At 47.3% G+C, this 26,148-nt stretch overlaps 6 protein-coding genes across 6 annotated transcripts; 1 reads left to right on the forward strand and 5 right to left on the reverse strand.

Annotated features, from left to right (window-relative positions):
- Positions 1 to 511: 511 nt before the first annotated feature.
- On the reverse strand, positions 512 to 1,765 carry TRV_04979 (uncharacterized protein; the record flags this gene model as incomplete). Its single annotated transcript, XM_003020857.1, has 3 exons — positions 512 to 1,335; positions 1,465 to 1,556; positions 1,695 to 1,765. The coding sequence occupies 3 exons, from the start codon at positions 1,763 to 1,765 to the stop codon at positions 512 to 514; spliced, it is 987 nt and encodes a 328-aa protein (XP_003020903.1).
- Positions 1,766 to 2,649: 884 nt separating this feature from the next.
- Positions 2,650 to 14,997, reverse strand: TRV_04980 (uncharacterized protein; the record flags this gene model as incomplete). The annotated part of the gene is made up of 6 exons (XM_003020858.1): positions 2,650 to 2,744; positions 2,806 to 6,918; positions 6,980 to 7,075; positions 7,113 to 10,884; positions 11,083 to 14,868; positions 14,950 to 14,997. 6 exons carry the CDS (start codon positions 14,995 to 14,997, stop codon positions 2,650 to 2,652), a joined length of 11,910 nt encoding a protein of 3,969 aa, XP_003020904.1.
- A 1,456-nt stretch (positions 14,998 to 16,453) lies between these two features.
- On the reverse strand, positions 16,454 to 19,483 carry TRV_04981 (uncharacterized protein; the record flags this gene model as incomplete). The annotated part of the gene is made up of 4 exons (XM_003020859.1): positions 16,454 to 18,661; positions 18,698 to 18,890; positions 19,054 to 19,151; positions 19,214 to 19,483. 4 exons carry the CDS (start codon positions 19,481 to 19,483, stop codon positions 16,454 to 16,456), a joined length of 2,769 nt encoding a protein of 922 aa, XP_003020905.1.
- Positions 19,484 to 21,336: 1,853 nt separating this feature from the next.
- Positions 21,337 to 22,475, forward strand: TRV_04982 (uncharacterized protein; the record flags this gene model as incomplete). Its single annotated transcript, XM_003020860.1, has 3 exons — positions 21,337 to 21,376; positions 21,505 to 21,636; positions 21,820 to 22,475. 3 exons carry the CDS (start codon positions 21,337 to 21,339, stop codon positions 22,473 to 22,475), a joined length of 828 nt encoding a protein of 275 aa, XP_003020906.1.
- A 923-nt stretch (positions 22,476 to 23,398) lies between these two features.
- On the reverse strand, positions 23,399 to 24,533 carry TRV_04983 (uncharacterized protein; the record flags this gene model as incomplete). Its single annotated transcript, XM_003020861.1, has 3 exons — positions 23,399 to 23,629; positions 23,694 to 24,142; positions 24,242 to 24,533. The coding sequence occupies 3 exons, from the start codon at positions 24,531 to 24,533 to the stop codon at positions 23,399 to 23,401; spliced, it is 972 nt and encodes a 323-aa protein (XP_003020907.1).
- Positions 24,534 to 25,008: 475 nt separating this feature from the next.
- Positions 25,009 to 26,097, reverse strand: TRV_04984 (uncharacterized protein; the record flags this gene model as incomplete). The annotated part of the gene is made up of 2 exons (XM_003020862.1): positions 25,009 to 25,671; positions 25,741 to 26,097. The coding sequence occupies 2 exons, from the start codon at positions 26,095 to 26,097 to the stop codon at positions 25,009 to 25,011; spliced, it is 1,020 nt and encodes a 339-aa protein (XP_003020908.1).
- Positions 26,098 to 26,148: the final 51 nt, after the last annotated feature.

The following is a 26,148-nucleotide window of genomic DNA, read 5'->3' on the forward strand; positions in this document are numbered from 1 at the left end:
AATACTACGACAATGAAAAGGTATATTCTTTTATTCTCTGCGGACGAGCGGAGGGAGAAATCGTGTGACTTATTACTGTGATAATCTTTCTCATTTGTTTTGTTCCTTTATAACGGGAGGGGAGTCAAATAGGGAAAATTATACATGGGTTTGCGACATAATCGAGAACCAATAAAAATTAACCATCCTTCCGTTCTTCGTGTAATAAATCTACGAGCGCTTGTCTTGCTAAGTTTTGACACTTTGGTAGTTATGTAGAGTGAAGTTCTATCAAAATATTCAATCTTATATAGTGTATGAAATGTTTAGATGTGGTCATCAGTTGTGGTTATCACCTTGTGCTGTTGGAAGAGAATGTACTGCAACTTGCTTACAACACTCCATGGCTTCATTAATCCAGCAGACCATCAGAGTATCTCTATATTAGATGGCGACGAATATTCAGAATCAGAGAAAATAGTATGAAAAAGGAGATAAGTAAACCGGAAATTTTCATGCAACCGTTGGATCATTAGGAGACAGCATGAGAGAACAAAAAGCTGACGGATTCGCCGTTGTGGGTTCTCCTGCAAGCTTCAGCCAATACAGGGCTGATATCGATAGTCTCAATTTTCGAGCATTGTTCCTTCTTTTCGTTGAGGGGAACAGTGTTGGTAACCACAATTCGACTTAGGCAGCCGTTGTTCAGGGTCTCAATAGCCTTTCCACTTAGTATACCGTGAGTAACAATGGCAACAACTTCCTTAGCTCCGTGGCCCATCAAAGTATCAGCGGCCTTGACTAAAGTTCCACAGGTATCGGCCATATCGTCAACAATGATGGCAGTTTTGCCTTCAACGCTTCCAACGAGGACCATACGGGAGACCTCGTTTGGTCTTGCACGTTCTTTGTGGATTAAGGCAAATTGAAGATCAAGTCGATCGGCGATGGCAGTGGCTCTCTTTGCACCACCAGCATCAGGACTGACGATGACACAGTTCGTGATATCCAGATTCTGGCGGATCCACCTAAGCATGCTCGGTTCGGCGTAGAGGTTATCTACGGGAACATTGAAAAAACCTTGGATCTGACTGGCGTGGAGGTCCATAGTGATGACATGGTTACAACCAGCGGTTTGCAGCATGTTGGCCATCAATTTTGCGGTAATTGGTGCACGGCTTTTATCCTTCTTATCCTGTCGAGCATACGGAAAATTGGGAATGACAGCTGTGATGCGTCGAGCCGAAGCGGTCTTGCAGGCATTAATCATGATAAGAAGCTCCATCAAGCCATCGTTGATGTCATTGGGCTTTGTAGACTGAAGAATGAAGACTTCATAGAAGATAATTGTTAGCACTACCTTTCATGGAACGCAATTTGTAAACAATCAAAACGAATGACTCCAGCAATTTGATTCACAAAATTTCTCGTATTATGCAAAATAAGAAAAGTAAGTCCGGCAGGTCAAGGGGGGAAAAATATTACCATCTTCATCTCGAACACTTTCGCCTATGGTCACACTGGTCTCTTGATTAGAGTATTGCAAGACCATGATCTTTGTCAACTCGATTCCTAGCCTATAATCATGATATTAGCAACCACATCTACACAGCTGCAGCACACGGCAAACTACAAATCTGGTTTATCATCTCCCCTCTCCTATAAACTTCTAGGAAACAAGCACAGGTCCAGGAGTCCAAATAGAAGTATCGTACCTGTCTGCAACAAGCTGTGCCAGCTCCGGATGGCTATTGCCAGTCAAGAGCTTTATAGAATTGCTCGCCATCGTCAGAGGTATTGTGAATAGTAGTGTGAGGGATCGAAACAGATCACAGCGTGGCGGCTGAGTGTACAAATAGTTGGTGGAGATTCTGACAGGGAGCTAGCGCATTATCGGTGGAAGTCAAGCTGTAGAGTATGAAGGGACCCAGGTGGCCGTCTGTCTGTTGTTTGGCTCTCGTATCAACGCACAAAGCACATCATAGCATGTTTGTTTTCTCACCCGCCGCGTCTGCTTCTCATCAAACCCGAAACTTCGACGTTTGCTGAAGTCTTTTTCGATTTTTTATCTTTGCCAAAAAGCTCCGATACGCTAGTCCTAAATAGGAAAGTGGCAGATCGCTTATCGATATAAAAAGAGTCACGTGGAACTGACTTATGTAAACTTGACGACCAATGACTCGTCATGGACGATGACGGATAACATCAAACACAAGAACGAGCTCCAGACACGAGAAGAATTCAGGTAAGAAATGTATTTTTTAGTGGGAACCTAAGAGATGAGCTGATCTGCACTTCAGCTACTCAGAGAGCCCAGTATTATCAAACCTATCTAATGGGGAAAGGGAATGTAGGGGCACAATAAAACACAGTTGGCGGAAAATCAGGGGCAAAGGGGACGACAGAAAACCGCCAGAGGAGAGCCGGTCGGCCTTCGTTTGAGAGAAAGCATTGTCAAAACATTCTGAAATATACATGGGAATCTTAGGGGAAATGAAACCCTGAGCCAGAGCACGCCGTCCTGATGCCTAATGCTAGAGTTCACATGCGATGTATCAAGGGCAGTCAAGCTATGGGAAGTGGAAGGGTATGGTATGGGAAACAGAGTCATGAAGAGCTGATAAACAATAGATTGGGATGAGGAGGGTATGGGTTTAGCCACTGAATCTCTTAAGCGAACCCGAAGTATTCACTGCCAGCAGTCATAGCTGTGTATAGGCATTTGCGTAACGACTCATAGCTGTCATACTCGGGTAGATCGAGCTCTGCAAAATGATGAGTTAGCACGTTAAACAGCAGTAATATGTACTGAAAATGATAACTTACGGTTAAAACAGGTGTGTGAGCTTGGAAGTCTGTCTTTGCTACCGTAGTCACGATGGATATTGAATTTGCTGAATCCATTCATTCCCTCAAGCTCTCTAAATCCGTTCAAGGGTACCTTGCTTGTACCAGTGACAAACTGAAGAAGTTTGGCTCTCTCTTCTTTGTCAAATGACCGAACGGCGCGCCAGAACCACTGAATCTGCGGGGAAGATGCAGAATAGTTGTGGTACTCAGTGTTGTTCTTCCAATCATTGACATCGATCTCAGGTAACCCAGAAATGAGAAGTTCCAGTTCCTGTTCGTTGAAGATGGAGATAAGGTCTGCTGGTATAATATCGTGGAAACCACGGAGGAAGTGGTCCAGCTGCTCTTTCACAGACCCTGTCAATCGGTGTTCAACAACGTGTTGAACGTATTCTTCCTTGTTCTCCTGGGTGACTGGGATATTTCGGCCGTTCTCCACTAAGTCAATGACACGGGTTTCACCAAAATCTTCAACCTCAACAGAGAAATTCTCAGTAAGAATATCAGTAATGTCGTTTTCTAGCATCCACAACAGTGACTTGTAATAGTCGAGGTCAAGAGTCTCCATGTCTTTAATGGAAACTGACTTTCCTAGGATTCTCTTGTACACTGCTCTACTGAAGTGACAATCAAGAACCCTACCTTCATACAATGCTTTGCCAATGATGCGTCCGATAAACTTGAAGAACATCAGGTGCTCCTGATTGACGCCACTAAGCCGGTTGGGGTGGAATGTTGTGCGATCAGATGCGACTGGAATGAACAAAGCATAGTCGGGGTTGAACATTCCTCGGGCAAGGACCTGGAACCATTCCCTGCTTACGCCACCAGCATCAACACCTTCTTCGCCATGGAATCGGATGCTAAGTTTGCCATATTTCATTTCGTCTGCAGTCTTGAAATATAGAGACTTGAAGGAGTCGAGGAACACCTGGTCACGGCGGACAGAGAGCTGTAGTGGAGGGTGGGGATGGCGAACCTCGGTTCCGCGGGAATGGAGCTTGCGGTTGAAGTAGTTACGTTTGTTGTCGAACTCCAAAACCTTTGGATTTTTGACCAAGAGCGAGAATGTGCCGCTCATAAGTCGAGGGTTTTGCCGCACAAGCTCGTTGAGAATCTTGCGGTGATCCTCTGTAAAGTTGAAGAACAAGCCCTCCATACCAGAATCGGGGGGTGGGCTTGACACGGAGAACTCACGGCCTTGCTTGGGGAAAAGGGGAATATCCTTCAGTGTGGTATTCTTGCAGACAACCATGAGTGACTCGATCAATGGAAGAAGGGTCGTCGCGACATTCAGCATCGATTCTTTGCGTTGAACAGCGTGGAGGCAATCACTAAGCTTCGTCCATAAGGGCCCAAAAGTAACACTCTCATAGAGCGCCTTCAGGGTGTTTGCTTTCTCAGAGGCCTCCGCTTCAGATATTTTCTCCTTGTCTCGACTAGGATCAAATAGATAATCGAGTGCTGTCAAAACTCGTAGCAGCTTGGCTTGGTCGGAACTTGCTGGCGAGAATTTCGCAAGAGCCATGCCCTGCACATCAGTACCAGATTCCGCATTGGTAATATGAGGTTTAAGTTCCTCCAAGTCGACCAATATCGATTTGCTCAAAGTCTGCGCTTGACCAACCAACTCTTTCCCAATGATTTCTTTTGCACCCGGGATTGAAGACAAGTTATTGATGGTGGAAAGCGTTTCTCTAAATGTCCTACCATTGCACTCGCGGGCGGAGAGAATATGAACCACAAGTCGTAAATTGTACTCTGGGACCACGGGAGGGTCAATTGTTCGTACTTTCTTCTTTCTGTCTTCCTTGGAAGATTTATCTCCCTCGGTATTTCCATCTTCAGCTTGCTCTTGTTGGCCGGCAGTATCTGAAGTCGTCCCGGCAGTTGGCTCCGCCATAGTAGTATCTGGTGGGTTGCTTGCCTGGGTTTCACCTGCATCCTGTGGCTGGGTCACAGTTTCGGGCTTCGTCTCAGCCTCTTTAATTTCGGAATCTTCTTGCTTGTCTGATTCTCTTCGGAGTAGTATTGTCAAAGGATGGGTAATACTGCTAAGTAATCCGGATAGCTGTTCCATGCAGTTAGGACTGTCCAAGATTGCTTTCCGGTCGAGAAGGGACAAAAGAGAATTCAGTGCAAATTTATTTGCCCTATTTTCCTTTGCCTTCCCTTTGCGTAGGGCCTTCATTTTAAGCGCTGAGACGGCTTCATGCTCGGTGAGGAAAAACCATGGGATATGTGGGTTGTACTGAGTTAGGAACGAAAGAGCACCTAAGCATTGTTGAATTACAATCAACGGGGTCACATCATGGTTGGCGCCGGGGGCAGGGAGCGACAAAGCCCGTTTGAGGGATTGGGGAGTTCGCTGAGAAGTTGGCGTTTTGGCGCGCAATGACAAATGAGCGAAGCTTCGCTCCACTGCCGAAATATCAGCGCTTCCGTCTTGGAGGATCAGCAGAATGAGGCTGATCACTTCTGATCTATTCTGACGGTTCTGGCAAACATTATGTAGGATATCATTTACATGATGTCTAGCATTCGGTTGTAGTGGCATAAACATCAGTCGAAGTAGAGTGGCTACACCAGCTTTATCGACGACCTGCACAATCTGCCGGCGTTGAGGCTTCTTGGGCTCCTGGGTTTGACGAGCCGGGGGAGGCGGGTCTAGGACCGGGTCACCAAACCGAGGAAGTCTGCGGCCAGTCAATGCCCGAGCTTCCGTCACAAACTCTGGGCCTAGTGATGCCAATATATCATCAGGTTGGTCAGCCAAGACAGTTTGTCGCAATGATGGCTCAAGTGTTGCTATGAAACTGGCAGGATCCATATCTTCGGCATGAGGACCTCCATTCGCTGCTGCTTGCCGACGAGCTGCTTCCCGCTCTCGACGACGGCGATCGGCTGCTTCTTGCTGTAGGAGTTCCTCTCGGATTTCTGCCGGCAATGCTTCTAAAAATTCGGGGTTGATCTCGCTTGGTTCTTCGCCGGCGACGGCTGCTTGAGAACGTTGTTCTGCAAGTTGTTGCAAGATTACTTCCTCGCGCATTTCTTCTGGGAGTGCCTCAAGGTATTCCGGATCGATTTCCATGCCAGTAATATCAAGTTGGCGGCCGCGTATAATCGTGTGAACTCTTTGAACTGGCTCTGACGGGCCTGCTTCAGGGGCTGCAGCTTCAGTAGAAGGCTGCTCCGCAGCACCAGGTGTAGGCTGCACGTCTTCCATTGGCTCAGCATCACCCGCTTGAGCATTTTCCTCTGCACGGCGTTCTTCCTCCAATTTTCTAGCTTCTTCCTCTTCTTCCTTCCGTTTTTTCTCCTTTTCAACCTCTTCTCGAGCAATGCGTTCTTGTTTCTCCCGCTCAAGCTTTTCTTCGTCCAAACGCTTTCGCTCTTCTTCCAATTTCTTTTGTCGTTGCTTGTCTTCCTCGATAGCTGGAGGAATTAAAAGTTTGAGAATTGACTGCACAATTCGCTGTGCCCTTTCCATATAGAGGTTGTTGAAATGAAGTCGAGCTTCTTCCTGCCAACGATTTAATGTCGAGCCGGTTGGGAAGGCAACAGCCTGGCCTGGATCATCACGAGAACGTGGAGTAACCGCTGGAGCTCTTCCTAATCCAAGGAGATCCTGGAGACGGCCAGGGAGAACGGATCCACGCTCCACATGAAGGTGGAATCCATCAGGCCGGGGTATGATGCCAAACTCTGGTCCTCCTTGGCCAATTGCTTGCATAATTGCATTCATGAATGTAACAGGGCTATCGATTGACAAAAGCCTACCATGGCTATTTTGGTCCATTGCAGTTACCCAGTCACTGAATGCTTCCGCATTTTGCCCTCGCCTTTGCGCCGGCTGTTCATGTGGGCGACCATAACGGCGTAGAAGGGGGTTAACACCATCATCATTTCCCGGTTGTGTAACTTGAGTCCGGTGAGTTCGATAGTCTGGTACTGGTATGATACCCTGTCGACTTGCCATCTGACCCGGGAAGAAATTCCAGGACGAAATATTCCGTGAAGGAACGCGGTTCTGGGTCAGAACTGGCTCATCCCAGCTCCACGGTGAGTTTGAAAGGTCCCCATCATCATCTAAAGTACGCTTTTGTCAGTCCTCAAAGCAAGGCAGTAGTTGAGTAGTATGACCACTTACGGTCGTATTCATGGTATATTGCTTGCTCGTCGTCAAACTCATCAACTTCTTCTTCCAGTTCGTCAACTTCTTCATCATCGTCTGGTGAAAAGTTAGCTGGATGCGAGTTATATATTGCATGACTGCACCATACCTTCTTCCTCATTCAAGTCATCCTCTACAAAATCTTCTCCAAGGTCCCTCATATCCATTCCATGGTCGATTTCGTGGTCCAGGCGCTCAACAGTGGCGCCAGTCTCTTCCAGGACTCTCAGAAGATTTTCTATGTGAGGGGGACCGGGACGGTTGTGTTCTCCTTGTCCCATGCCACCTCCTAATTCAATCTCGAGCTGGTTCATCATGGCTAACTCATCGTCTGCCTCTTCGGAACCCTCATCACTTTCCCATTCATCTTCTCCATCTTGGAGGCTGTTATTGTCATTATCACCGGTAATTTCACCAGCAACAATTCGTTCGTCCAGATGGTCATCGCCGTCGTCCTCGTCCTCGTCCTCATCATCATCTGCATCATCTTCATCATCATCGTCCACATCATCCTCATCCTCGGAGTCTCCGTCGATTAAAACTTCGATATCCATTGGAGTATCGCCCGGTAATCCTTCAATTGGACCTCGCTCATTCATCTCCTCCTCATCTTCGTCACTGACAACTTCTCCATCGTGCTCTGGCATGTCTTCTTCGTACTCCATCTCTTCATCATACTCATCGTCGTACATTTCCTCGTCCTCTTCATCCTCGTCACTAGAAGTCTCTTCCTCATGTGGTTCAAACATGCCTAGGGTAGAGTGACGGAAAAGATCGGGTGTTTCTTCTCTTGACGACGAAAACTCAGATACCGAACTTGCTGACGATATTTCATCAGAATCACTTTGATTCGGTTTCGCTTCAATCGAGCCGCTTTCGCTTAAAAGTACGGCAGTCTGAGATAGTTTATTAAGAGGTCGTAGGATATATTTCACGACGCGCTTGGATGATGGGAAGTTTAAGTCAATGTCAGCAATAGAGGCAGTGAAGGCATTGACAAAGTTCTTCTCAAACATCGTCTTAGCGATCTGGCGAGTAGCTGATGAAGTTCGTGGTGTGCCATCTGGGCCAGAACCACCACTGAGCATTTTATCGAAAAGGTCTGCCATGCACATGAGGCGAGCGTACTTAGAGTCAAGTGGCTCCCGAGAAGCACTAGCATCTTTATAGGACTTCAGGGCGTGTTCCAGGACAAATTTTCGGACAAATACCAAGTCAGACTCAACCTCTTCTTCTTGCGAAGGAAGGGATCTCCGTCCGCCATATTCAATCGTCTTTGTACATAGAGCGATTATAACTTTCATTGCCCATCCTGAGGTATTAACACGCTTTTTGAATGGAATGGATTCGTCATGTTCCATGGTTCCAATTGGAATAAGGCCGTGAAGTAGATAATTCAAAATACCGGACCGTGGCTTTGATGGGGTTGTTGCCAGGGGATCTGCCTTGCGGGAAAAGTTGATGAACTCCACCTTGGTGCGGTTATAAGATGACAGGAGTTCCGTCAAGCAATGGAGGAGGAAGCATCTATAGATATAGATAGGATGGTCCTCTGCCTTGAATTGGGGTTTCTCCGGCTTTTTCGAGGAAGTCTCACGGTTTGTAGCCTGAGATGAGGATGAGCTCTCGCCAGTGGCCATTTCGATATCCTCAGCTCGATTACCCGTTTTCTCAGGGGGCGGAGCAGGGGCGGACTCTTTGTCGTCAACATCTCTATATGAAAGCAATTCAGAAAGAAGATAGTGGACAACGCCATCTGGATGCTCAACAATTGGTGTCTTCAACTCCTTGTGTTTCTCCTTGCTTTCTTTAGGTTCATGTTGGTCAGCCTCCTTAGCTGCTCGCGGAGACTGCCCTCCCTCGGTCTTAGCTTCTTCCTGCTTATCTGTTTCTTCTGACGACTGCAAACCATCAATCTTCTTTGGATTCTTTAAAACAAGTGTTTGAGGCCGCTGGTTTGCGTCATATCTTGAAAGTTTCAGCAGCTCATTTGTCACCTCAACAAAGAGTCGCGGGGCTCGTATTACCAAATGGCTATATTGGCGAACGAAATTAGTAGTGTCTGTCTGGCGAGAAGGCCTGGAATCGAAGCTGGTAATGATATCATTTCTTATTATTTGGCGGATTGTGTCTTCATCTTCAACGATATGTCGGAGGATGAGCATAAATGTATTTTGTAGCTTTTCGTTGGATGGATTGCTCAATTGTTTTATCATGACAAACAAGCGTTGAAGGTTCCTGCGCTCTCCAAGCCTTGTTGCGAGTACACGTTCCCGAGTGAGCATAACGAGCACCCGGGCAACAGACAGAGCGAGTGACTCATCTTTACCGATCCGTGGTAACACTTCCAAAAGGGCATCGAAGAGCTGCGTTTTACCTTCTAGCGAAACAAGAGGTTCCCCTAACTCAGCAACATCAAAATCCTCGGGGGTATCGGCATTCGGTGGATTCCATTGGATGGCCTTAGGAGAGGCGTCTTCAGCAAGTACTTTTTCAAGAATAAGCAAAACTTGACCAATCCAGGGGCAAGGCTCATCGGGAGATTTCTCTGATGTAGGAGGTGGAACTTTGACAAATCCAAGTAAAACATAGAAATTATCTTGGAGTGGTTCGAGAGTGGACTCGTAAAACTGTGGCTCCTGTAGGAGTAAGGCGAGAAGGCTCGCATGCGCTGCAATTTTCTTTCCTCCTGTCAAAAAATTCTCGTCCATTTGAAGAGAAGCTAGGAAATGCAGCAGCGTCTCTCCAATCTCTCTCCTAAAGTTGAAGGGGTTTTCAACCTTGGATGCAGAGTTAATAAGGTCAGCCAGCTCGAAGGTGACATCGTGATGGGCATTCAGAACTTCCAGGCATCGCTCTATTAAATTTGAGCGAATGATATCTCGTTCTTTGTCCAGATCATCTATTGTTACAAATTCTCGCTTCTTTGGCGATCCCGCAGAAGCAGCCTCACTGGCTTTGCTTTCCGTGCTGGCAGCAGCAGCCGAACTTTCAGCTCTAGCATTTGAAGGTGGCGATGCCTCAGAAGAGGTATCACCCTCTGTTTCCATGGCTTCAGTAGCCTCAGCATGTATCTCAGCCAAAATTGATGCAATAGGATCAACCAAATCTTGTGCCGATTGTGCAGAAGGACCTGGGCTGGTATCGTTACCTGTGCGGCTTCCTGAAACATGATCGCCCTGGGAAGTAATGCCGGGTTTCGCTACTGCAGCTTCAGCATCATAGTCTGGAATGGCACTTCTAGGCGGAGTGCGAACACCTTTTTGGGCGTTGCAGTATTCCTCAGCAGCACTAGAGGAGTTATAGCAGCGGTAGAGCGCTTCTCTGGCAAGAGATTCATCGTATCCCTTTTCAACAAGTTGACCAAGGCGTTCAGGATGAATAGCAAATGCCCTGAGAGCTGCTACTTGAAGTCTCGGCATATTATCTCCACGGCGATAAGCATTATTTTCATGTTCTGCTTCAAGAACCAGGCGAAGGATCTCAATTAACGACTTGACAATGGAACTAGAGGCCGTCTCCACAAAATCTGACGTCCACATGCTTTTCACTAGAGGTAAGGCCTCCATTCGAAGCTCAACTAGGAATTGTTGAGGAAGGAAGGTATCAAATCGCTCTCTATCACGATCATTACTGGCCATTGCTAAAGTCTGAGCAGAGTCAAGAACATATCGAGCAGAAGTCATCTCCGAGAAGAATGTCAAGATTATTTTGATTCCTCCATATGCTGATGCAAGTCTGGCTGGCCGGTCTCGAGGTGATGAAGTGGAGTGCTCTAATGGGGCCAACTCCTTGACTTCTTGGAGAAAGATATCAGCTATTTCTTTCATTTTCTGTATGCCGTTTTGCCTCTTGAATGCGACAAGAATCATCGTCAGGCACTGAGAGTGTGTACGTTCGGTAGCTAATACGTTTGTTAGAGGTTTCATAGGATTCACTAATACACATAGTAACTGGAAGTGAAACTTACAGTCAAATATTAATCGCGAGAACGATGACAGTATCACAATAAGGTAGGAAAACCGATCCTTCGTGGATACACACTCATTAGGTCCTTTAAGCTCCAACTGCTGAATTACCATAGAAGCAATTGCGCCAGCAACCACAGCTGCTTTCTGTCGTTGGTAGGTGTCGACGCGCCGTTTCGCCACCAGTCCACGACCTAGAGAGTGCAAAAATCCAGTTATGCAAGTAGGGACCGTTCCCAACAGCCAGCGAAGGGTCTTAACGTTCTTCACATTTGCCCCTTTATCCAACTGTGTAGAGGCAGGGTTGTCGACTTTAGGGGATTTCTTAGCTCGGCCGCCCTGTGCTGTCTGTGTATCTTCAGCATGAGACTCAGCAGCAACATCACCTGCTTCAGATCCTCCGTCCGCTGTAATGGCCGGTGGGGTTTCTCGACCTTCACCCAGCGCTTCAATGCTAAATCCAGGAAGCTTAGTGACCTCATTCCACGCCTCAGGCATATCTTGCTGGAGTAGTATCTCTTCCCAAACACAAGCAGCATGCAGCCGCCCCAAACGCTCGGAAAGTAAGGCATACTTATCAGCAAGATTGACCTGGTGAAATGGTAATGGCTGCTGTGCTGGACGTGTAGGATATATTGGCGGAGTATAGACTTCGCGGAGAATATTGGTCAATGTTCCAACAGCAACAAGGTGCTTGGCATAATAAGTTCCTTTCATCTTTAATTCTACCTCTTCGGGGCTGGACTCGAAAGCTTGCAGAGGGCTTGTAAAGGGGGAAAAGAAACCCACTGATCCCAGGTCACTGGACCAGAATGGCTCAAGCTTATCGAGGGCGGAGAGGGTACGGTTGAGAAGGGGTGGAAGTACTAGGTGAGGTTTTGTCTCTGCCATAAGATGGATGACTTGAGCCAGTTGGTGGTTCGCTTCATTGTTATGGAAGCTAAAGGGCAAGGACTGGAGGACAGCAAAGTCGAGGACGTATTCAACCCCTCCGTTTTCTATGAAATTGGCACAGATAGCCTGATTCTCGAAGAATGCACCTAAGAATTTCAGTACTGGAAAGATATAACCCGTGACGGCAAGGCCATCCGCATCAGTATCCTTGGTAGTCCACTTGCTGGTGTCCGGTTCCCCAAAGAGCTCTCGATAGCTAGTGCTGGCGTTACCTAGGTTAGGGACGGAGGCACTAGGCCAGTAATCTTCATTCTGAAAGAAATCAGAGCAGAGATCACCGATAGTAGCAGATACACCGCCAGAGATAGATTCCTTTCCATCTTGGTCCTCAACCCAGAGTTTCGCTCCTAGTCCCGATTCCCATGCCTTGTACTTGCCAAGAAGTCCGACACGGGCAACCATGCGCAGAACAGAGCTCATGACCGACGCCTTCAAAGCCGGGTGGTGTCTCACTAGTTCATCGAATGAATTTCCCAACAGTCGAAGCAAATTCGAGTCATTTTTCATGCATTTCACGTGTACGGGACTTTCGAAAATATCGAAAAATCTTTCCAGTGCGTCAGATGACTGGAATAGATCAAGGCCGGTCGAATTCAAACATATTGCCCCAAATGCCAATGGTATGCCGACAATAGCTTCTGTTGAGGGTAAGATTCCATCAGACCCCTTACGCTCTGGAGCCTTGGAAAGATGGTCCAGGAGATTCTTATTGTCCGATGAAGTAGATGCAGGGTTGAACAAATTTTGGGGTTTGGCAGGCTTCTTATCCCCTTCAGCCGACTCCTCCGGAACTTCTAGCGGTTTGCACATAACGGCTTCGAGGAAGCTTTTGCTAAGTCCGGCTTCAGCTATGACGGCATAACTGGTAGGCTCATTGTGGATGAAGTGGCTCATAATGTTAATGGAGCCGCTCCATACATGCGAGCCAAAGGTCTTTGCATTTTCGATAACAAGGCGAAGTGCACTAAGAAGAGGAGGGGAGTCTATGAAGTTGCGGATCAAACGTTCAAACCCGCCGCTATTATGTTGCATTACATGGTTGACAAATTTGAACAACCATCGTATGGCCTGTTGTTGGAAATAGGGTATGGAATAATCGGTAGATGGAGTTTTAAATTCCTCAGAAATCCCTTTACCCTCTCCCACCATATCAAATGCGGATTTTGTCTCGGTTGCAATAAGGTCAGATATGGCATCGAAGCCCTTTGCAGTAGCTAGAGTTGCCAAAGCATCTCGAACCGAGTGGACATAGTTGTCGAGAAACTCTAAAACTCTGGGGTATACTCTTCGGGCCTTTTCTGTTCGAAGATTCAACATATCCACAAACATGGGGATCAGGCCAGCAGGCATCAATGTTTCCGGAGCTCTTGTCCCGGAACTTGGAAGAGTTCGAAGAAGACCAAATAGGGCATCGCGCCAGTCATCTCCCTCAATGTCATCAACTAGGCCATCTTCCGCCGCCAGTTCGGTAACAGTTTTCCGGACCAGAAACATCAAAATGCCATGGTTGACATTTAAATTTAAGGCAGCACAGACGTCCGCTGATCGCGTCTTATGCTTAGCTAGAGCATCTAAACACGTTAAGGCGAACGACTGGTTTAACGTAGATGCGCTGATATCGCCAGCAACCCCGAGATGCACGAAGTCAGAAAGTTGGTAAGCTAGCTGGAGCCGTTTGGGTTCGTCGGAGTCTTGCTGGAGAATTTTCTGTTGAAATATAGCTTCCGGGTAAATATAAGCCAAATTACTGAGGGCAAGGAGTCTGATGCCGAGTAGTTGCCTTCGAGTCTCGGGAGACTTGGCGAGGGCAGCAGCTATTCGAAGTCGATTTAGGAGGTCATAGGCCGACTCCTTTGGCAAGTCGCCCAGATTTTCCTTCAAAAGCTCTTCCGTGCTGGTAGACAGAACTTTAGAGTTTGGAATCTCCAGTATTTTCATTCCTCTAGTAGCCTCTTGTCTCGTTGCCGGTGATTGAGTTGTGGGTGTTGGAGAGTCATCCACGCTCGAGGTATGGAGCAACCTTGAGCTTTGATACTCAGAAGATCTGTGACGCAATGGTGTCGGTGTCATTTGAACCTGAGAGGAGGTATTTAAAGTGCCGCCAGATGTCTCTACAGTAGCATCACGTGGGTAATAAGCAAATCGCACCGTTCCCCAATCTTTCCATTCAGCAGTGCCAATCTCAGCTGCTGGAGAAATATCTGTCATCGTAATCTTGTCAGATGGTACTTTAGTCAGCGATATCAAGTCGTTGGCATTGCATTTATCACCCGCTACCGCACTAGGTTGAGCAGACTTGTCCTTCCCTTTTTCCAACGAAGTTCCTTCGGCAGTCTCAATGAATGAAGGTGGGCGTGGGAAAGGTGACGCCAGTTTTTGGACACGGTCCAACTCAATGTTATAATGCGCCGCCAGTAAGCTTTGATGGAAGTGGGTGCTACTGGTAGATCGTTGGCGGAAGTAGTATCGCTGTGCCAGACAGAGAGACAGTCGTAGAGTGCATTGAATTAGACTGAGGGATGTTGAGTTCAGAAAAGCATTCAAACGCTCGCTGCTGCTGAACAAGCTGCGGTTGCCACACTTCTCTAATAGGAGCCGTGAGAAATCCAGTATGGACTCTACTAGCTCTCTATCACCTTCAGGCCCTAGCCCCAGTTGGTCAAGTTTCCGTTCGCCCTCCTCATCATTAGAAACTAGGCTTGTAGAAACAGAATCTTCGACAAGAACAAGTCGACCAAAGGGCTTCGACTGAGGTCCCTCATCTAGTCCATATTTCGTGACGACACGCGCCAATAGCTCGTCAAATCGATTCAACACACCGATCCAGTGATATAGGTCCCCCCGCGGAAACGGCCACTGGCGAGGAAATGTTGCGAGGTACGACGGTAGTTCGGCGACAGAAATCTCAATAGCTTTCTTAGAATACTGAGCTATAGCCGGCGACTACAGAAGGTGGGATATCATGTTAGCACCAGCACGAACCGAGGCGGTTAGGAAGTTTAGGCGGAGAGCCGAGTAACTTACAATCGTAGCCTCATGCTTAGAGCTAGCCACCTTCTCAATTCTCCCCATGATGATGGCGTGCCGTACTGGCAACCATGTGAAGTAAAAGGAAAACTACCAGGTTTCCGTCGAATTCAGGCGCAGTGGATTCGGCTAATTCGGTTTCCTTTCACTTTTTCTAGTAAGAGTTTGAGGGGAATAAGCGAAACGTCGAACTCTTCGAAGTTGCAATTTTGGTGAAGTAACAGAATAGTTGCCCAGACTGCAGACTGTCTCTTATAAAGAGTGAATGGATATTGAGATAACGGTTCGGTTTTGGTAGGGTTGATGATGTAGGTTGGTGGTGAGGTGGGTTGTGACGAAGTAAGTTGTTTTAACACAACAGGTAACAGTTGAGGCAAAGAATAGGAAGACGAGTGCAGGTCGTCGTCCTATGGCTTTGCACACAAGCTTCCGTAATGGATACTTCGTAACTGTGGGTGAGAGGGAGTCGAAATTTTTAGATGTTGTTTGTTGTATTTCTTTTGGAGTTGACTTGCGAAGGAAGTGAGAGGGCAAAATAATCGCCATATTGCATTAGGTAAGCACGCGCTTCGGAGCTTTGGCCATTCCAATTTTGCTGCCCGCCCGCTCACTCGGAACGGCATTACTTTATGCCGGTCTAATGTTGGTGGAAGCCTGGGGGCGCGAGCCTAGCCCGCCAGTGGATGTCCAGTGGTAATATACACGACGAAAAACAGGGATTTCAAGCATTTTTAGATAGGTAACTAATGATAAAGAATTGCGTATTAAGTCTATAACTTGAAAATAAAAGAAAAGGCTCCCAGGCTTCTTATCCATCTCTTCAAAAAAGTAATAAAACCCGGCCATACCCCAGGAAAATCAGTATCCCAATCTTTCATCGTCATAATCGTCACAAGGTAGTATTCTAGTTCTTAGCTGTTTGCTCCCCTTTGGTTGGCGGCAGACTCCCATCCCATTGTACCTTCATGGAGACTGGGAATGGCGAATAACAGCTCTGGTCCTCAGGCATGTACAGCGTTAGGTCAGCTGGTCCAGGGGCCGTCTTGAGATGACCTTGCGGTCCTGGGGTACGTCGGAGGGCTTCTAATTGGCAGAAGACCTTCAACATTGAGATAAGAGCAAGATTACACATCTCGGAACCAAGACATGTATGAGGCCCATATCCGAAGTGAATATAAGATCCTAGACTTCGAGTGAGGTCGACTTTGGTAGGGTTCGGGAAAACTGCCGGATCCATGGACGCAGTAACCTTATTAAAACAAACCCCATCAGATGCCGCACGTTCCAGTATAACTATCACGCAAATTAATTCATGAGGACTTACCAAATTACATGCAACACGTTGACCAGGTTTCAGTAATATATCCATATCACCGTCTTGGACTTCAGTCGTCACTGCAACGTCGCGATAGAGAGCAACGACGGATTTCATCCTACACCCTTCTAAAACACTACAGAATCGTTAACGTACGAAACAGGTTAAAGTCCATCAGTTAACTTACTATCGAAGAAGGATGTCATCAGCCTCTGGAGTATCAAGTTTTGATAGCCTCCGAATCTCTGGCAGATGCACAGAACCTTCTTTAGAAAGGTAGTAATCAAGGCACTGCGAAGAAAGCTGCCCTTGATTCGCAACCATACCGCCAGCAGTAGGCAAGAGATGTGACCAGACGATATCCTGAGGTGGAAGACCTGTATCCAGCAACCGCTGAATCATATGTATTCCATAGTCGGCGAGAATATTGTCATGTCGATCAATCCGATCAATCAGAGGCGCCAGGAACCCTGTCCTCTTGATTAGCTCAACGTTTGTCATCACAAGTAGACCCAGAGTCTGGGAGTTCTCCCGCGCTGCCTCATGAAGAGCAAAACTTTTCGCAGGGTCAGTGTCACAGAATATGCATTTGAAAACAAGTGCCATGATGTCATAGAGTTCCTTTTCAGTATAAACACCTCGCGGGTTCTCCTCGGTCTTCAAGGGCAGAGAGAACACTGCAGCGCAGAAATGAACGTGTGCCATGTTTATAACATCACGGACAATATCTACTTGGTTGATAGTGCCACCTAACTTGTATGCCTTGCTGTGGAGAAGTTTTATCGTAGTATCCTTATAGAAAACTCTAACTTCTTCACGCCAACGATCAATATAGAGGGCGTCATGCAGTATCCTTCTAGATACTGAATTGGCCGGACGATCCCCTGAAAGCATGAAGTCTTTCCCAAATGGATGGCCATCTCGCTTCATCAAGTATTCGATGGTTTCACCCCAGGTAACTTTGAAATCCCTCTTATTTCCAAGGACAGTTCGGCAGGCGGAGTGAGAATTGACCATAACAGGCGGGTTCATCCGTCCAGGCTTGTCCCAGGAGTATTTCCGAGCAATACCCAAGTCAGAGAGGATTTTCGAATTTTCCCAGGGGTTAACGAATGGGAAATGAGCGTAGACAGAATTGCGTTTGAAATGATGAGGAAAAGCCCTGAAGATAAGTTTGTGGAATACATGTCCCTTATTGACCTTAAGGTCATAGTTGCATTCGTTCAAGCCCCAGTTGGTAAGGGCCTTAGGAGTATAATCAGTGGTGTAAAAGCGGTCTCCACGAACGAGTGCAACTGCATCCGAGAGAATAGCACGAGAGATTGTGAAATTGGGGCATAGCCCGCTTCCTGGAATCATTACTTCTTTTACCTCCTCGACGACGACACCAGGGTAAAGTTCAACATTATCGGGATGATCGTAAAGATGTCTCAGCTGGTCAGCAATATATGGGTCCGAGTTGATATCTTCGAATGTCTCGTGCGGTTTGAGATGGAAATGTTTCCTGAATTCATTGAGGGTTGCTAAGTTCCATGACCTTGCTTGCATAATTCCCAGAATCTCAACGGGCCGTAAAAGTTTTGGTACGCCCTTGGCACCAAAAGCCCCAGCGCAGTCCTCGATTCCCTCAGTCAGCATCTGAACAAGTTCATCGTCGTTAAACAGCCCGTCAGGTCCGCGTTTAAGGTGTCCCAATCCCCGCTCTTGAGGGTCGTCCGGAAGATTCGAGCTAAATTTTCCCAGATTTCGAAGAAACTCTTCCATTGGGATGGTTTCAGGGTTTCTCCCTGGAAATATCTTGCGGAATATACTTTCCGACCATTTGACATCACGCTCTGAAATACAGGCATGCCATCTGTAGATGAGATTGAATTCCACGGAAACCTGGTTTCCTGTTGCAGAGGCAATTGGGGAGCCTAGGAACGGCTTTGCATTCTCTGCTCGCGGATCAAGACTCCAATCGCTATCGATACGATTGATGTTAAGGATTGTTCGCACATAGTCTTTCAGGATGCAGTTGATATATAATCCACAGGTGATCAGACGACCAGTCTGAAAAAGATCATTGTCGTATTTGGCAAATGCCTTCGCATCTCCATCCTGAGGCTTGGAAAACCTACCACCTTCATTGATGGCGGCCAAGTTGCGAACCACGTAGTTGTGAAAGCGATTGAACATCACAAGCAAGAGTCCAGAGCCAGGGGGGAGCCCATGTACCCGTCTTTCGGCAAAACTGTCAGGCTTCAGCTTCCCATCTCTGAAGGTTCTTACACTGTCTTGCTCTGCCTGATTTGATCCATATAAAGGAGATAAATCAAGATAGGACGATGTTTTAGAAACGGTGGGGTTCCGTGGATCAGTTTTGAATAAGTCTTTGGATGGTATTAGAAATATCTAGAATGTGATATTATACAGCGCGGGGAGACCTACCATGAATGATGATTGAAGCGAGATAGAATAGCATACTAGAGATCTGGCTAGGGTGTGGTTCAAATCTCTCTCGGGCCATGAGCGAATCAAAAAGAACCCCCGGGTCTGGAAGGTTGACCGGTTGTACAGATTTTGGCTGAACAGTCTTTGCATACCTCGACCCAGCAGCCCCAACACCCGGGCGGAATATGTTCTATATCACAAGTGAATAATCAAATAACTGATAGATTGAAGCGTCTGGGATATTCTTACATTGTAAGACCCATCCGCAGTTCGATACATGTATTCGGACCCAACTGGTCTATCAAGTGCGTTAGTACTTTAAAGAGTAGATGTGTATTGAAACAGAACCTTACGTGAGTGGGGGGTGCTGTAAATCATTCCATAGTTGAGAGAGCAAGTCTTCTGTTAACGCGCTGCCATCTTTAGACGTGCTAGGTAGGGATGCTGCCAGCTGTTTCATTCATTCTTCAGCGCGATAAGTCCCCTAATCATGGTATATAAGACACGTCGTACCTGGATAATCCTCTCCATGATATAACGCTTATCATCAATTGGTTGGCCAGTCGCGGCTAGTTTAGCAACTTCTGCGAGTGTCCCTGCATCCCCTAGTTTCATGCGGGCAAGGTCATCCAAAATACCCGTTGTATGCATCGTTGGAAGATAGGTTCCATCCCCGGACGCAACAGGTAGTGGGCGCAAGGAAGCACTGATAGCTCTAGTAACATCTGAAACGCCCTTTTCAATCTCCTCTCGGAGAGTCAGGTGGTCACCAACGTCGCCCATGGCAGCTTGTGTATGATGAGGATGAGCACTTCTAGATATATACCTAGGAGAAATAGGGACAAGTGGTTATTAAGGTCGATGAGCGAAGGGCGCTGAGGCCCGGTCTCAGCGAAGATAGGTTGAGAGAACCAGAAGAAGAAGAATAGTAATAATAATGGTGATAATGATAAAAATAAACGGATATCAAGGTCTAGAGAACGCGGGTATTAAGATAGAGGAACGGCGAATATGAGAATGGAAGCATCCTAGTCACATTCTTATATTGTCCAGACCTCCATCGCCATCGGCAATAATAGCTTGAAATCTGGCGCAAAAGCAGACGAAAACGTGCCTGGAAGGAAGATCCCGTGGACTTGAACCTGGGAAAGAGCAAGTGACGGTTAGTTTATAATCAAACCCCCATCGTTCTTGTTGGTGGTGGGAAGCTAGGTGTTATTTCTTTGCTGCAAAGGGTGAGAAAGGGTAAGAGGCAGAGATTTCTAGAGTTATTGCTTTTGGATGCGCGACTTGCCAGGCTGGCAAATGCATTTCCGACCCTTGGTTCGGCTTCTGATGCAAGCATCAAGCTACAATAAATCTGATAACACAGATGACTAGCGATAGTGTTTGTAAAACACGGCTAAAAAAGCAAAAAGCTAAGTAGTCAATAGAGAACCAAGAGAAACAGCGTTCACAAGCACAAGCTTTGCTGGGTTAGCGTTTCGGTATCAGATAGGTCCGGGGATGCTTTGGATTCAATACGGTGTCGTTTTATTGGTGCGCTCAAAGACCTTATATGCAAGACTGCCATCCATGTAGCCAAGCTGGGAGCGGACTTGTTTGTGAGGAGGTTGTAGTATATGGTCCATGGTTGGTGGGTAAGCAGGGAGCGTGCTTGAGCTTTTACCTGCTTGGGAGAGAGCACAAGTACAAAGGCCTAGTCAGCATGGATGTACGTAAATAGGACTAAAACGAGGGGGCCATCATGATGCATTTTAGGCTTGACTTTATCAATCTCTGTGCAAACAATTACCCCTGTCGCGCAGCAGGCTTCCTTTTGAGTTCACAAGCATCCAAGCATGCGTCCGTAAAATATCACCGACTCTGGTCCTTGTACCCGGGATCTCTGGTACGTCCAAAGAACGAACGATATTGTTGCAAAATGGACGGGATGGTTGGGGAGCGCTGGGTCTCCTGTGCAGTTAGTTAACGAGCAGGCCAATCATGGAGGTAGTTAGATCGGTAACGAGACAGCTGCAACACAGAGCGTGACCTTCGTTTTGATAGAAAATGACCAGCATCTATGATCCCGCAGAGCCCTGTCCACGCAACACATTATGGCTCCTGAAAAAGAAACGAAAAGAAAAGCGAGTCAGCGAGAAAACAAAACGAAAAGATGAAGACCGCAGAGTTGAAAGATGGAGATGAGGTCGAAGTAGAGGTTGGCTGTTTGCCTAAACGGGACAAGATACGGGCCGCAATGCTTATGTCACGCTTACTTAAGAAACCATATTTAGACCAAGCATGCGTTGTTTGTAGATGCAGAGCGGCAATCTGCAGAAAAGGAAAACAGCCGGAAAGAGGGCTATGTAGTAAACATCAGTTTGGACATCTTCGCCCCTTGATGAAGCAATCTAAGCAAAGCCCAAGAATCCTTTTTGGCGCAAAGTAGACTGACGTAGTAGCCAGCTATGGATCAAGGGGCCAGGTGAACACGTGATCGTTAATCTTATATAATCACTAAGCTCCAAAGCTGCTGCATCCTTTTTGCAACTTCACGATCAACAGCAAATGCGATGGAACCTTGAAATATTTTCCAACTCCCCACATCCAGCGCAATACCTACCAGTAAACGGTGATTGGTACCTGGAGACATGGCAAGCCAAGGAATCTTGCTAGAGGTCAAGCCGAGAGGTAAGTAATGCTCGCAGCTGATGCTTCTAATTTCCCCCTCATCATGGCCATTGTCCAGCATATTCTACTTATTTTACCTTCCAAGGTACAAGCTCACTAATTCATCTTGTTTTACTCCCTTTAATTAGGCAAGCCCATATCCAAACTTCCAGAAAAAATCTCAATTGGCCCTGAGGATAGCCTTGCCGCGCTTTATTCCACGATTTCTAGGCGAGCTGGTTTCCCGGTTACCCGGCTTAGGATCACCAAGGGCAGCGATGGTAGTCTCCTGAAAAACGACGCCCGTGTTACAGTGTCGAGTACTGGAGTCAGAAATCAGAGTGTCATCTATGTTAAAGACTTGGGTCCGTTGGCTGCCCTCCATATCCTCTCATCGTTGTGCAAAGATAGCAGTGCTAATACCAGGTGAAAATAAACAGGACCTCAAATAGGATGGCGTACAGTCTTCATTATCGAATACTTAGGACCCCTCATCATTCACCCACTGGTTCTCTATGGCCTACGACCTTACATATACCGAAGTCCTAAGCCACTGCCTCCTATATCTGACCTGCAGGCCTTGACCTGCACCTTGCTGACACTCCACTTCATCAAGCGCGAGCTGGAAACCCTGTTCGTCCACCGATTTAGTGTCTCGACGATGCCTTTTACCTATGTTTTCCGGAATAGTGCCCATTACTGGCTCCTTGGCGGTGTAAACCTCGCATACTGGGTATTCTCGCCTTCATCGCCAACAGCCACCGACCACCCTAACCCAGCGTTGATATATTCAGGCCTGGTACTCTTCCTCATAGGTCAGCTGTCCAATCTCTCGACCCATCTCACCTTGAGAAGCCTCAGGAAACCAGGTAGCACAGAGCGCGTGATACCCACTGGCTTCGGTTTCGATTGGGTGACGTGTCCAAACTACCTCTTCGAAGTGATGGCCTGGGTCGGGGTGTACCTTGTTAGCGGGCTAAACTGGAGTGTCCTACTCTTCCTAGTGGTGGGTGCCGGCACCATGATGAAGTGGGCTAGCCAAAAGGAGAAGCGATACCGCCGTGAATTCGGGGACAAGTACAAGAAAAAGCGCTTTGTTATGCTGCCTGGTATCTGGTAATTTAGGTGCGCTAGCCTTGCCGGTACTTTCTTCCTTCTTCCCCTTGTGAATCCTACTGGCGGATTGTCATTCCCGGCAAGCACCTGCCGTCACTGCTACATCTGTATGGAGGTGCACAATATGTAGTCCGGGATGCACAACTTCCGGCGTTTGTGAAACCCGAAGCCTCTCCACCATTATTACCATGCCACAAGACTATCAAGGGCGTTATCTTAGCCTTAGTCCTTACTTGATCATAACTGCATATCCTAGGACCTAGTCTAGTTGCATAGGACCCAACAAAAAAAACTTGCTATTTTTAGTTTATGAGTTCTATCTGATTCCAAGCTCCGATTTGCCGGGCCGAACCGTCCCCATCGCCCCGTCAGTAACATCCTGTTTACATACCCCTACCTAACAATACCCCAGCCTGGTTCACGACTGCTGGGTCGATCTAGTGACAGGAGATCGACTAGGTGATGACATCGTGTGGTAATGAAATCGAGATCTGCTAGAGTGGATCGATCAGTGCTGGCAAACTTGGATACTAGCCCCTACATTCTGTGGCTAGGGCTTTAAACTAGAGGCTTAGAAGGTTTTTCCCCATAAGCTAGAAGCTACGAAAGGTATTCAGATTTACCAGCACATATCAAAGGAAAACAAGGATTTAACAAGAAAGCATAAGAGACGTCTATCTCATCCAAGGCTACCAGCCTGCGGGCAAACCCCTGAGCATAACCATACTGTTACATCAAAGCAAAAAGAAAAGAAAAGGGAAAAGTGACATAAATTATATGATAAAAAGCCGATCCGACACGGTAAAAATTAGAAATGAAAGGGCGAGGAAAAAAGGGAAGAGGAACGACGTGTTAAATCAAGAAAGATACGCTCATAAATGCAGGTTACCACAGCTGCCTTACCCCCTAAATGTTCCATTTTAGATATCAAACTTGGGCATAAGCCTTCGACCATTTATTCCAGTAAGGTTCCATTTCTTTCTCACAGTTTCGTGCAGGCGTCGTCTCGCATCCGCCTAGACGAACAATGAAATCACCCTCTGTATATAGCCCATTTGAACCGGGCTTCGGAGCTTCATGAGAATAGGCGTTGATAATTTTCTGGGGAATAAGAGCTAGTCTGGCCAGAATGGTCGGGTGCCATTGTACAATATGATCCTAAGGGGAAAGTTAGCTATACCACTCAAAGCATCAGTCACCCTCGAATGAACATGTTACTTACCAGGGCATGGTTTTCTGCCTTTGCAAAGTTATAGCTCCTGTACAGCGGATCAAACCAGGCGTCTAGGAAATAATTCGCCCACTCGCCTCTCCTGATGATAAAGCTCCCTGGGCAGAGGTTCTCTGCATCCTGCGTGATAATCAGGTCAACGTCGTTTCCAGACAGGTGAGTGAAGGTCTTGATGACACTGTCTGGTGGCACAACAGGGGTGTCTTTAATCATGAGGGATTCCAGCTTTGATTTTTCCAGTACGTGTGACGTGAGCGAGATGGTTGGATCCATGATGACGGAATGGGGGGAGAGATGAAAGAAGTATGTGCTGCCGGGATATTTGGTCATGGCATGTCGCATGGCCGGAACGAGGGCCCAGCTCCGAGGCACCACTGCGCCTGAGGGGAGGTTCATAACAGGGACATAGTCTGCGGTGCTAGCAAAGAAGTTGACATATCCTAGTAGAGATTGCGCGTCAGCTCAACCAACATCCTCCGGGCTGATATAACAATAAACGGAATCGGCCAGGTCATCCGCTGCAGGTGACAATGACATACCATGACGCTTCGCGTAATCCTCCCTATTCTGTTTTATCCGCTGTATATACGTGTTGCTAAAGAAGTCCGTGTCAAGAACGGTGACAATAACGACAGGAGGCCCATTCGCAACAGGGGTATCGACTGAAGACGAGCCGGAGGAGAAAAGGTGGAAGATGAGGAAGAGAGCCGAGACGACAATGCAGCCTATAACGGCAAATGACTTCAACTGTCGCCGTCGAAGGACTGTAGGGGACGATCGAGAGTAAATGGGAGGACGAGACGTCTTTCGTGGCGGCAATGCAAATTGCATCTTTAACAGCTGAGAGCGATTCTCCCAGCGCTATCAGTGCCGGGAGACCAACGATATAAATCCTCCGATTCTGTTTCAGCGTTTCATAGCCGGCCCGGTGCGTAGGAAGCAGAAAGCCGTTGAAAAAGCACCCTCCTGGCCTTGTTGTTAGCCTTCTGTAAACACTTTAGATATCAACTTTGAAAGGGCTGAACCTCTTGGCCAGAATATGCGGCTCGGGGAGAGGTTAATCCGGGGTACTTTGAGGTCCATCCAGTGCTGAGACACTGTACATTAGTTTAAAGGACAGATAATGCGGTATGACCTGTCTGTAACTACTTGTCAGATGGATAGATTGATAGATCATCTCGTGTTATACAGGATTTTTGAAAGTGAGGCTCTAATATACAAGCAATGGAAAGTAATAAAACAACCAGGACCTAAACCAACGCTCCGCAAGCAAAACCCATTGAACATATTTGATGCGAGTTCAAATCTAGGCCGGGTTCGTCCTGAGTTCAGGAGCATTCATCTCTCCCATTGATGCAGCAGTCAGCGGTGTAGCCGCCTCGTGGGCCTCCTGCTGCCGTCTCAAATCGTGCTCGGTAGCGGCCTCGATTTTCTCGCTCTCCGAGTGTCGTGCCAGGAATTGCTCAAACGTCTCTGGCTCCTGTAGGCCCAGCTGCTGCCTCTCCAGTGCAAATTTCTCCTTCATTGCCAGCGAGGTCATCACCCTCCACCGTAGTTTCCAGCCAAACATGCCCAATTCCTTTATTCTAGCGGGTTTGTCGCCGAGTAGGTATTCGTCCAGTCCTCCCACTTTATTAATCGTCCTCAAAACGCCATGAGTGACCTTGAGCTCTATCTCTTCATCCAAGGCCTTGCTGTAGATTTTCTCTTTTCGCACATTGGGCTTCCAGATTCTTCGTGTCTTGCCCTTGTTCCGGCCCTTGGAGATCTTGTTTCCGAATATTATTGTAGCGCCGCCGTAGAGCCCGCTGTCCGCCTGCTTGAAGGTGCGTCTGGGACCATAAGGGTATGGGGGGATTTCAGCAGGAAGAGTGGCCGCCCGCTGTGTCGGTAGGGTCGTAGAGAAAGATCGGGTTGCTTGTAGGGAGAGGTTGCTGAAGGAAGCTGTGAGAAGAGAAACGCGAGGGAGCTGTCTGGCGGAGCAAACCGCTGCGTGGAGAGCCATGTTGAGTTATAGCAGTAGCATCGCAGGCCCTACGCCGAGTTCTAAGCCGTCTTCGTCTCCGGGCTTGTCTGTCCGGCCGTGCAATGTCGCCCTGTTCTTCTTCTTCTTCTTGATCTCCGCTGCTTCAAGTTTCTTTCGTTTCGCTTTTTTTCTTCCAGCGACTCCCGGCTTATTCTCTTTTAGGCTTAGCGCGAGAGCTAATCGCATCTCAACTCCAAAAAAGAAAAAAGCAGCTCTTCCAGGCGCAAAACAACGAAGAGAAAACCACGTCTTCTGTCTCTGCTCTGATAAAGACGAGCTGTTCTTCTTACGTTTGCTGTGTATACGCTCGGGAGGTAGAGGTACGCGAGTTTTGGACCGTGCTGGTTTTGCCGATATAAGTTGCTTCATCCACAGCCATGGTGAACATCAGCGAGGTGAAGGGGAGCTCGCGCGAGAACA

This window comes from Trichophyton verrucosum, assembly GCF_000151505.1.
Source record: "Trichophyton verrucosum HKI 0517 chromosome Unknown contig00379_1.f1.exp, whole genome shotgun sequence".
In the NCBI taxonomy this organism is placed as follows: domain Eukaryota; kingdom Fungi; phylum Ascomycota; class Eurotiomycetes; order Onygenales; family Arthrodermataceae; genus Trichophyton; species Trichophyton verrucosum.